The following is a 12,395-nucleotide window of genomic DNA, read 5'->3' on the forward strand; positions in this document are numbered from 1 at the left end:
AGTTGTACTCCTAATCTTATGTTGTACTTATTTAATGTCTCCAGACACACTATCAATTACTAGTAAAAGCTTACATGCAAGTGCCTATGACCTTCACGCTTGCATGAGGGAGGATATAATATTTATAGTTGAAAATTTCTACCACAATTAGTATTTGTTGTGGACAGGCCGTGGGGATCTCCTTTAAAAAAGTTTCATATCGGACAAACTCTGGAGTATCATATGCTTAAGTAGTGCGGGCTCCCTCTTGCCCACGTGAGGCGTTTTTTGTCCAGAAAGGTGGAGGGGCAAAACCGTGACTCCGGTGCGCGGCGTCCAAAACGGCGGCGTCCTGGGAAGAGCGGACAATATCTTGCGTGCGATGGAAGGAGGAAGATTCTGTAACCTTAACACATAGATACAACAGTATTTAACTTGAGAAATCTTCAAAAATTGTAGCTAGATGAAGTGTAATTTGGATAGATATGGATAAAATAATAAATATTACTTCCATTTGTTTTAGGAAATTAAATTTGGTGCCATTCCAATAACTTCGAGGAATTTGTTACTGGAACCATTGCCTTTGATCGTGAGAGTGTTCCTATGGAAACTTTATGCCGCTGGAAAATGTCCATGATAGCAGTCAGTGTCGTCCAAATGCCCTTTTAACCAACCACATTTTATATGAGATGATATATTTGGATGCTTGATATCATAAAAACTCTGATGGTAGTAATCAAGAGGGCTGTTAATCTACTCCTGTCCGTGGAGTTAATACACTTTCCTTCCCTAATGTGTATGTTGTTGTATTCTTTCTATTGTTTAGTAAATTATATATGCTCCATCCCTCTACTTTCTTAGATACCAATATCATCATGCATCACGTCAGGTGTTGCTTGCCAGCTTCCATGCTTGACTTTAGTGCAAATACGCCATCCTTTTTATATATCGTTCTTCCCATTGTTCTCCCTGGATTCTAAGTTCCAACTTAATTGCTTGGGATCGGCATTCAATTCAAACTCTTCGGTTGGACATCAAAAGGCATAGGGACGGTGATGGTCCATATATATATATATATATATATATATATGGTGCCCTATCAATATCATTATCGCTGTGGTCCCCCACCTACCGCTATCAGCGTTTTATTCTAATACAAATGAATATTATACAATTTATACTATATCATTCCGTGGAAAAATACAAGCAGAGTTATTGACGTTTACAAAGTTAATTACCATTCATCCAAAAATTAAAAAAAAATGAGCATTGCTACAGTATGTACTATGGTAAGAACACTCCAAAAAGTTTGTGAACGTAGAGAAAATAACGAAATAAAAAGAAAAAATAATAAGGGTACATGATATTTATATGGTTCAATCTATTGATCTTCATTTATGGAATAAAGATGATACAAATATTTTTAAAGATCATAGCATATAAAATTTTTTCACCACCTCTAGGTTTTAATACATCTGATCTTTAGAACATATAATTACTCTCTTCTTTTAGTATTACAAGAGATATATATAATAAAATAAGTTAATTTGGATTCAAATTAGTGTTCAATAATAATAAGTTAGTCCAACCCATAGGAGCTCCATCCCTACAGTCCCGGCCAACCATTTGTGCAACCCAAACAAATTGTGTATGTCAGATCTTTCTAGAAGCGAAGCTCGTCTCCGTTCCAAAATAAAAGGTAATCTAATTCACAGTGCAAATACAAATGGAGCAATGGGAATACAATGCACCTTCTTAGCTTTTTTTTTTTTTTTTTTTTTTTTGTCTTTTTAATAATTAGTTTTGTGAGACTAAACCCCTTTATAATTTTATTTTAAAAGAAAAAACAATCGTGTGGGGCCCGATCATATTGTACCTTGTTGCTGGCACCAACGTCCATGTTGCCCATAAAATCCTTTACGATAGAACGAGTTCCATAGCCTCTTTTCCCCATCTCTCTTGCACATCAACCGATCGAAGGAGGGCACGGCAAAAGAAAAGGATGAGGAGGGGGAGCATGGTACTTTTGTTACTCCTACTGTTTTCATCTTTGGAGGTAAGTTTGAGCCAAACTGCCCCACAATATAGCAGGGATGACTTCCCATCGGACTTTGTCTTTGGGGCCGGAACCTCAGCTTACCAGGTAATTAAGTCTTCTCTCCATTTTAAGCTGCTCAGAGAGAGACAGAGAGAGAGAGAGAGAGAGAGAAGATAAGATTGAGGCTGAAATAAAATACTGGTTCTTGGTTCTAACTAAACGTGTAGGTGGAGGGAGCAGCAGCTGAGGATGGAAGGAGTCCTTGTATCTGGGATACGTTTGCTCATGCAGGTGAGTCCATTTCTTTCAGCTTGGATTGGATGCATGGGTAGGGCATGGTTTTCTGCCATCAACTTAATTTGTTTGATGGAAAAAAGAAAAAAAAAAGATCGGTGTAATCTGTTTTCACGTTAGGGAACGTTTGAACTGAATAATTCAGAATAAGTGAGAGAGAACTTACTTTTTCTACTTGATTTATTTCATCATATGATATCAAAGACCATTAATTTTTGGCAGAGAGGAGAAAAACGTGCACGGATGTTTTTGATATTTTAAAAATTAGATATTTTAAAACTTTACTTACATTTATACGTTTATCCTTCCAAGATAGCATAATCATATTTTGACTAAAGAGTAAAATAAAATTAATATTTACTCTTACTCATCTCAGACTCTATTTTATTCTTCACTTTAGCTCTATTACAAAAGTAAAAGAAGACCTAACCAATGGTTAGGGAAGACAATACTCGCACAGTCTTTATGATGGAAGAGGATATGAATAGAGATTCACCTTCGAAACAACACAAGCAATTACTGGATGCTTGACATGCAATTCTAGGGGCCTATGATTGTAGCCAATGTTGATCTCAGGGTTCTTCCGTTTGCTTGTGATTAGTGATACAATATACGTGAAGCAATAATACGCAGCTATGAGTCTAGAGTTTTTAAAATCATGTTAGATTTTAGTACAACAATAAATAGAGGTGTTAGAAGAGGATCATAACTTGATATATAGCGCCAACCCAAGACATGGGTTGAAGTATGAAAAATAGATCTAATAACTTTTTTGATTACGGATTTCGAAGTTAAACCCAAAGTCTTACTAAGATAGGATTTGGTAGACCCATATCTGAAAACCCCAAATCCCAACCAATTATAAGCTTACATAGAAATATATGTATATACAAACTCACACTTGTAAAAATACACATACACATACATACCTGCAAGTATATCTATAACTTTTCTTCAATAAATGAAAAAGAAATCAAGGATGGTAAAACCTATCTTAAGGTAGAGTGGAGGAAGTAAGATACTTCCCCCGTATTATATTAATTATTCAGTTAAAAGTACAATAACTGTTATAGAATTGGAAAGAATGGTAAAAACTTAAGCCATCTTATTCCACCAAATTTATGTTCATCTCATTTGCCAATATTTTTACTTAATATTTACACTTTTGAACTCTTTTGTTTGCATGAATGCTTAAGATTAAAAAAATTATATATATATATATATAGAGAGAGAGAGGGGTAAAGAAAAGAGGACAATTTTGTGATAAAGATAGCTTTAAAATACAGGGCAGAAGATGAGCGGATAAGCATGAAGCAAAACCCTAAGATGCCTTAAGAAGAAAACAACAAAAGACCTCTGCCAAAATAAGTACATAAAAAAAAAAAAAAAAAAAAAAAAAGGGTAAACAGATAGATGCAATATAAGAAACTGGATAGAATAAAGAAGGCCAAAATATTTAAAACCAGAAGAACCCTGTAGAGTATGGAAGGACAGACAATACGCTTGCATCCATATATTTGCATCGATATCTGTGTTCTGATAAAGGGGTGGATGACAACGAGTCAATGGCCGTGACAGGAAAGATGCCGGACAAGAGCACCGCTGACGTGGCTTCTGATGGGTACCACAAATACAAGGTATGTCATGTCCTTTCTAAGGCTGTCCACGCATTGATTCCACCGTGCTTCTGGATCGATTGCCTTTCTGCAAGTTTTGCCTCTTTTCCTTTGTAGTTATGAGAAGTCCTCTGGGTATGTCGTCATTGCTGACATTTAGATGTCCATAGTCCAAGCTTAAGCTAGTGACAGTTTTCATTAAATTAAAGTCATTATCATGCCAAGAGATGGAAGAGATTTTCTTCAAGGTCCTGTTTGGTTTGGTTAAAAAATAACTTGATATGAAAAAAATAAATTCTATAAAATTATCATATTTGATATAAAAAATAAATAAAAAAGATGATAAAATAAATTATAGACTTCATATTTATTTTTCTAAGAAAGAGGCAAAATAAATACCAAAAGAGGGATGATATTTACTTTCTTCTGCTGGATCACTGAATGACAATAATCTGAAAAATATCATTTTTTGATGAAAGTATTCTTACTTATATTATATTAATAATATTAATATATTAATTGATGATATTTATAAATAATAATATATTTAATATATTAATATATTTATTAATAAATATTAATTGTTAATAAATAATTATCAAGTATTTATTAATTATCAAAAAAATTAAATATAAGATTTATTAAAAATTAATATACTTATCTATATATTAAAATTTATTTATAATAAAAAAATATTTTTTAATATATTTATAATTAATTTAAAAAAAATTATTAACTTATGTAAATATATTTCAATATTTGAAATTGTCAATACTAATAGCATTTATATATGTGAGTCATAAATAGCCAACAAATAGACTGAGATAAAAAAAATTATTATCTAAATTATTTATTTAAGATCATTATTGAAAAAATGGTAATATTTTCAAATAAGATTATTCCCAATAAAATATAGCTATTTTTTTCAAATACCATTTTTCAAATTAATTTTTTTACTAACTAAACATGATAAAAAAATTTTCCTCTGCAATCATCTATCTGGATAAATAATTTTCACAAATCACCAAATTATCCCATAATCTAATATACTCAACCAAATAAGTCCCCTAAAAAAATAAAAGGGCCATGTTCATATTTACAAGCCAAGCTGCAGGCCTTCACACATAAGGGGTAATTGAGCTCAAGCCTAACTCAAACTCAACCCAACATATACATTCTAGTTGTGCTTATTTGTGAATTGCCAAACTACAACGAGCTTGCTATCTAGCGAAGCCATTTTGCAAGTTCCAAGAGTCCAGCTAATGTTCAGCTTCATCCTGTGTATGTCTACATGTCTGTTATCAAGAAATAGCATGATCCTTTTGCAGGCCAATGCAAGAAGAAAGGTTTGAAACCGTTTATATTCTCCATGAGAAAATTTGATCAGGCAGGTGCTGAAATTGAATCAATAAGATCCCCTTTTTTTGTCCTTCTTTCTTGACCTTCACTTCCCCATTCTCCTGCATATTCCAGCGATCCTTGTCGAAATATAAGACATAATTAACCAAGTAATATGTTTTTATTGATGAACAGAAAAAAAAAGAACACTATCTTCCTGATAGCAAAATACTGATGAAGACTTTTCAAATCCTATGCTAGTTAAAATTGTATATACATAAAACTTTTCCGGCAGCTGGCCAGAGTCGACCAACTACCGGAGAGGGTGTACGCCCATGGATGTGCCTTCACTGGGAGAGCTTGGAGAAATCCTTTGTTTGGTTGAAGAGTAAAATATATGGAGTCATTTATGGTCCATGCCTAGATAGTATTTTTTGCATCTTGTTATGGTGAACTGTGGATCTCATCTCCTGAATGCATAGCAACTTAGCTTGTGTGATCAGGATTTTTTTTTTTTGAAGGGTAAAAGACGGCCTTAAGAATTGAGATGTAAAGTCATGCATCAAAAACTTTGCGGAAAAAATGTAAATCTGCAATTGTTTGTTACACTTTCCTAACTTACAACGTAATCTTTCAGGAAGATGTCAAGCTTATGACAGATACAGGACTGGAGGCCTACAAATTCTCCATCTCTTGGTCAAGACTTCTCCCAAGTATCAGAAACAAACCAATGCTTCTGATTACAGTCGTGCAGTCCAAAAAATACTCCTTACTTATGTGCTGTCCCTTATTTTGTAGATGGGAGAGGAGCTGTCAATCCAAAAGGCCTTGAGTTTTATAACAATCTCATCAACGAGCTCATAAAACATGGTCAGCTCAGTTTGTTCTAATTTGTTCTTATCCTTACTTTATTGATAAACAAAATTCAAAAGTACATGGTAGTAAAATTCTAAAGCCATACATGCTTTGTTGTGTGCTTGATACCATAGAAAAGCACAACAGGTCAAACAGTGGGAAATACATTTCAATTAAGTTATCAAAAGCTCTAAAGTTTTCTCAGCCTTTCCATAAATGATAGCTTCAAAATAACTGTATTCATAAATTAGCCACACCATACAACATATCTCTCTTACCTTTCAGGGAAAGGATCATCGAATGAGTAAATTCTATAAGGAAGACTAATCATACCAAGCAGGTGTTACTCCATGGATCAAGATGATGCGCACCCTTTGAAACGGTGCTAAATTTCTGTTCAAGTTAACTTCAGTCAGGAGTGGTTGTTCATCAACATCAGATGGATGACAATTAAATAAATGTACTATCAAAAACATAAAGTTGGACAGGAAATAGAACACCATCATCACACAATTAATGCCTGATTTTTCAACATCACATAAAGAGTACCACACTATATGCACATTTATGAGAGGATGAGAACAGAAACCAGGTGTCAGTGCTTAAGTGTAAATGTCATACCATAGATACAGAAGATGTTGGAACTTAGCCCATAAGATGAATTGCATTTGATTATATCTTCTTCTCAGTTCTGTTTTCTTCTGAATGATTTAGGAATTCAGCCACATGTGACACTCTATCATCTAGATCTTCCCCAAGTACTTGAAGATGAATATGGAGGATGGCTGAGCCCTAAGATTGTGTAATCCTTTTCGCATTTGATGCTTTAAACTTTCCTACCAAAATACAACTGATCTAATGTTCTAACCCCTTAACAGAGATGATTTCACAGCATACGCAGATGTGTGCTTTAGGGAATTTGGTGACAGAGTTTCCCACTGGACCACCATTATAGAACCCAACATCATGGCGATTGGCGGATATGATAATGGAATGTTCCCACCCAATCGGTGTTCTTATCCATTTGGCATCAATTGTACAGCTGGCAATTCCAGTGTGGAGCCATACACTGTGGCTCACCATGCCCTACTGGCACATGCATCAGTTGTCACACTGTATAGAACTAAATATCAAGTAAGTCATTTTGTTCAAATCATTTTCTTGAATTAAGAATAAATTTTAGTCACTTCCATAAGGGGCTAGGCTTCTATCATTATACACCTATCTTTCATAATGCAAAAGCAGCAGTGTTTGAGTGAATGCTTTATAATTGTGAGGACATGCTTTAAAATTTATGCAGTTGCAAAGGTATTGAACCCTGGAAGTAAAACAACATGCTAAATATGCATATTATAGAACCATAGACAGACTCACAGTTCATATACATGATTGTAATAGGGGTTAAGTATCTGTGTGGAGAGAACAGGCATTGCATTTTTCAAATAAAAAATCTACTATAATGAATGTTGAATAGATATTAATGACTAAAAATTTAAAACAGGATGGCTCTCATCTCTTCATTGATTATCCAAAGAATGTTTTGTTCAGGTCATAACCTGTCCTGGAAAATGCTCAACTCTAATGATACCGAATTTGGTACATCAAGGAAGACACCACAAGCAAATCATTAAAATCTTGTATTTAATCTAGAGTAATGTATCATAATAAAAATTGAAGATATCTACTTGTTCAACACCTTGAAATGCAAGGCTACATATGACCATTAACCTATAACTTTTATTCTGCCTATAACTATGACCAACGAGCTTTTAAGAGGCTGCCAATTTGATTAACTTTCAGTTTTCATTCCTTGCCATTCAAACCCACCGCATAAGACTATACCATTAGCTTCTGTGAATTTTGTTCTCACAGCTTCTGAGTGAGGTTTTCTCCTCCTCTTTTCTATCCTAGTTCAAAGTCAATATCTATGAAGACTTTTCAGTTGATGTATACATCACTACTTAGTTTTCTACTCAGTTCTTGACAACAATATCATTGTATTTGAACAACATCCAGATAATAGTCTATCAAATTTCATTAGAAATGCATGCTTTATATCGAGAAAGAAGCAAGATAATGCTGCTGACATCCTTAAATTCAGGCTATGCAAAATGGCTGGATAGGCTTGAACGTGTATAGTTTATGGGCTTATCCATTTACAAACTCCACAGCAGATGTTCAAGCAGCCCAAAGATCATTAGACTTCATGATAGGCTGGTAAGGGCATAGCATGTACAATACCCTCACTGATATGGATATAAGCAGCTGACCTCCTAGCATCCCCTTCAGGATCATAAATCCCCTGGTGTTTGGAGACTACCCTGAGGTCATGAAGGAAAATGCTGGTTCAAGGCTACCATCCTTCAACAAACACCAGTCCAAACAAGTGAAGGGTTCATTTGACTTTATTGGTCTGAATCACTATTTTTCAACATTTGTCATTGATAACTCCAATAGTTCCAGCACAGGTCTTCGAGACTTCAATGCAGATATGTTTGCCAAATTCACAGGTTTGGTTTCCTTGCACTGGTAATAGGTTGATGGAGACTATGTGGACTATACTCTAACCAATGGCTGATATCTGATTGCAGAATCAAAGAATATGACACCCACTGGTCAGGTAAAAGTGCAAATGCTTCCTTTATGGAACTCTGGTTATTGGTTCACTGCTTGATGTGGCTGACTCAGGAGTTCAAAATCAGTTTGTCCCAGTAAATGCACCAACAGATCCACAAGGGCTGCAATATATGTTGGAGTATCTTAAAGAAGCTTATGGAAATCCTCCCATTTATATCCAAGAAAATGGTAAGTACACTTCCAAGGTGACTAGGTACCTCCTAAAATCTTCAACTTTTCAAAAATCAAACAGTTGCAAAAATATATCCTCGAAAACCATTTTTTGAAGTTTTTATACCCTCACAAACCATACTTTTTGAATATGTCAACCACCCTAGGTTTCTGAGGTAAGGCTTGAATGTCTGATGTCTGTGTCTGCAACAATGCATTTTTGCCATCAGGTTATGGACTAGGAATCTTCAACGACACAATCAATGACACTGCCAGGATAGATTTCTTGAGTGGTTTCATTGGAAGCACCCTAGATGCTGTCAGGTAACACTGCTGTCTTGATGATATACACTACAAGCCACCAAAACAAAGAGTAGGAAAGATTGTGCTGTAAACCTTTTAAACACCTGGTTCGTTTCTGCAGGAATGGATCAGATGTGAGAGGATACTTTGTGTGGTCATTTTTAGATGTATTCGAGCTCTTGGCTGGGTATTGGTCACGCTTTGGGCTCTACCACGTGGATTTTGATGATGAGAAGCGTGAAAGGGTTCCAAAGCTCTCTGCCTTTTGGTACTCTGACTTCCTCAAGAAGAAGCAAGATATGAGCATAGAAAGGACTGGTCTGAATGCCACATCTCATGCTCAACAATAAGTCTGCTTCAGATTATCCCTTTTGGCCTACAATGCAGAGCAAGAAGACAATGCACATGGCTACATGCTGCTAAATCGGATTATGTGTGATGTGCACTAGCTAAATGGCTCAGCAATTCAAAGTTATGAGACTAATAAGTTATAATCAGCAGGGGAAGTTACAATCCAGTTGCATGTAAATGTTCAGTAAGCTATTTCAGTTTTCATGCAGTGGCATTTGAGCTATCAATGCACTTCTTCCCTTATATTTCCATACCAGTTATTCATGTGACAGGACAATATATCTTTTCCTGACACCTAGAATCATTGTTGGTCATTAGTCTGTTAAATGTTTTGATAGAGACTTGGGGAAGCCTTGAAAAAGAAAACTTATTAAAAAAAAAAAAAAGAATTGATGGGTTATATCCAGTAAGTGTAGAATCTATTGAATATGGAAAAGAAACCCCAACCATAAGTATAATATTTTGATTTCTTACACTAATAATGGGAACCGTAACCTCATTGGTTTGACATGCTGAAACTATAGATGATTGAGGCTCAAATCATGGAATAGTTTTCCCACCAGTGTTTTCCTCATAACTCAAAGAAGAAGAAGATCTTTTTTCCTCAATTTTTTTTTTTTGTTTTCCTTCTCCACCATTAAGGTAGATGTAAACATGTATCTGTTCCATCTGAATATAACACATCTGCACAGAATTCACACAATCACCTTACATGACCAAGTCATATTTCATAGTGCCACTTTATGGAATCTATTTGTTCATTTGATGTTAAGATTTTGGTCATTGTCACCAAGAGTGGAAACTTATACTGATTTACACTCTAATATAGATTAAAAAATTTTAAAAGAAAAACTTTACATAGGACAAAAATGATAACAAAGTAATGAAAAACATGTCTAAAGTAAGATCAGATAAAAGTGGATGACCTGGTAAAGGATGTTCTTTTTTGTTTAGTTTACTCAACCCCCTCAGTTTTAAATATTATTTTCTCTAGCAAATAAGTCTCTAAAATAATAATCATGACTAAGAGCATTCACTATTTGACACATCTATCTTGTACCATGCCCAACAATATTCTTCCACATGCCTTTCGTTTTGGCATTATGCTAAATTTAACGCAAACAGTCAAAACATTTTTTTAAAAAAAATGGAAATCAGGAAAAGTAGAAACCATAAACAATAAAATCCAGCAACTGTTCTACCCCAAGCACAGCAGTTTAAAGATATAACCGGGTTAAGAAGTTAAGATGTCATCAGCTTATATACAAATATCTCAATTTAATTATGTTTCTGATTCAAGTAAAGCATCAATACATTTTTAAGCTCAAATCCATAATTCCAGCTACAGAAACAGGTTGCTACAAGACTGGTACTATCCAACATGGTAAGTTCGACAATGATGATACCTACAACCATTCAGAATTTTTAGCAATGAACTGATATAGTCTTCAACCTTGCTTACAACTTTGTATATGCAGACAATTCCTAACATGCAATTGCGAGCCTTGAAAAACCTCAATCACACAAATGCAAACATAAGGCCAGCAACAGAGAATAGCTTTCTCATGACAAAACTTGAACGTGGCATAACTTGAATCCAAATATTTGACACTTAAACCCTTGCTACATTGCAGAATCTGCTAAAAATTAGAGTCACTAAAACGGTATCTTCTTTGCAATATATACAATCTATGGCAAATTATAGCATTACATATTTGTGCTCGAAAATAAATATAGTTTAAAATCCTATTCCCATAGCTATGACTTGGTCATGATTTCAGATTAAGCTCTTAATTCTAGTGTCTGGACAAAGACCAATTTGCAGTCATTTCAACAATATGTAATGCAATCTTTGCGTTAGATTAGTAAAACCTCTGTTTGTTCATCTTAAATCAGTGATTTCCTTTTCCCATGATATCAGTTGACACAGTACATCTACCGATACCAAGCATTAAATCACAAAGATCATCATACAAAGAAACCTCAACTATCTGATCCAATATATAATCCCACAAACATATAGAAATATATTATAAAAAATTATCAAATTAGTTGCTTATCTGAGGATAATTCGGAGTCATTTGGCCTAGAGAAAATTACCGGAAAAAAAAAATTTTTTTTTTTTGGGAGAAAACTGTTACATTAGGACCAAGGGAAGAGGATTCCTCACCGGCAGGCTTGCGCTGTTCCTCGTCCATGGAGGTGGCTGCGCCGCAGCGTCCTCAGCGGCGGAGAGGGCTCCTCGAGGGCAAGTGGATCGCCGCCACCCGGGTCTCGTCAGCGGCCCAACGTGGAGGGAGACGAAAAGTAGCGTCGGCTTGGGGGAGGGCGTTACACAAAAGAAAGCATATTATTCCGACCTCTAATTGGCTCCTTAGTTCTTTTCAGATCCCTTTGTTGCAAATTCTACGAAGAGATGCCGCAAAAAACTGCACGAACAAAAAAAAATCATGTGGGGTAGGACTGGAATTAGGCGCAAAAAACTGCACAAACAAAAAAAAAAATCATGTGGGTAGGACTGGAAGTAGCTCGAACAAGACGGACTTTGAATCCGATTTCAGATTTAATCTGAAATAATTCAGATTAAATTTGAATCTAAATATAAAATTTATTTTTTTTTGAGCTAATTTCGGATCTATCTTTGACTTGATCCGAACTAGAGATTTTCAATTAGACTTCGAGTTTAGTTTGAAATAATTCAGATTAAATTTGAGCCTAAATATAGAACTCGTTTTTCTTTCGGACCAAATTCAGATCTATCTTTGGCCTGGTTCGGACCCGAGCCCGAGTCTGAATTTCAGCCTGATTAAGCCAAATCCAAAATAGGTTCAGTC

The 12,395-nt window shown here is 35.1% G+C and overlaps 1 protein-coding gene and 1 long non-coding RNA gene across 5 annotated transcripts; one reads left to right on the plus strand and one right to left on the minus strand.

Moving 5' to 3' along the window:
- Nucleotides 1-1,905: 1,905 nt before the first annotated feature.
- Nucleotides 1,906-9,788, plus strand: LOC105045203 (beta-glucosidase 22). The gene is made up of 13 exons (XM_010923380.4): nucleotides 1,906-2,122; nucleotides 2,245-2,308; nucleotides 3,890-3,948; nucleotides 5,903-5,978; nucleotides 6,064-6,135; nucleotides 6,835-6,922; nucleotides 6,999-7,254; nucleotides 8,222-8,337; nucleotides 8,410-8,630; nucleotides 8,712-8,740; nucleotides 8,823-8,925; nucleotides 9,138-9,231; nucleotides 9,332-9,788. The coding sequence occupies exons 1-13, from the start codon at nucleotides 1,982-1,984 to the stop codon at nucleotides 9,558-9,560; spliced, it is 1,548 nt and encodes a 515-aa protein (XP_010921682.1). The 5' UTR covers nucleotides 1,906-1,981; the 3' UTR covers nucleotides 9,561-9,788.
- On the minus strand, nucleotides 4,939-12,080 carry LOC105045202 (uncharacterized). 4 transcript variants are annotated; one of them, XR_012141460.1, is made up of 3 exons: nucleotides 11,732-12,080; nucleotides 5,888-6,513; nucleotides 4,939-5,387 (listed from the first exon to the last, which is right to left on the minus strand). It is a non-coding gene; the product is annotated as an uncharacterized lncRNA (long non-coding RNA). The 4 variants fall into 4 exon arrangements; XR_012141459.1 differs by having other exon boundaries at nucleotides 4,939-5,405; XR_012141461.1 differs by having other exon boundaries at nucleotides 6,399-6,513; nucleotides 11,732-12,067.
- Between the last annotated feature and the right edge of the window lie 315 nt (nucleotides 12,081-12,395).

Source organism: Elaeis guineensis, chromosome 5 (assembly GCF_000442705.2).
Source record: "Elaeis guineensis isolate ETL-2024a chromosome 5, EG11, whole genome shotgun sequence".
NCBI lineage: Eukaryota > Viridiplantae > Streptophyta > Magnoliopsida > Arecales > Arecaceae > Elaeis > Elaeis guineensis.

Coding starts and splice junctions, on each gene's coding strand:
- LOC105045203 (XM_010923380.4), top strand. CDS start 1,982: ATGAGGAGGGGGAGCATGGTACTTTTGTTACTCCTACTGTTTTCATCT. Junction 2,309..3,889: donor GGATACGTTTGCTCATGCAG/GTGAGTCCATTT, acceptor TGGCCGTGACAG/GAAAGATGCCGGACAAGAGC. Junction 7,255..8,221: donor TGTATAGAACTAAATATCAA/GTAAGTCATTTT, acceptor CCTTAAATTCAG/GCTATGCAAAATGGCTGGAT.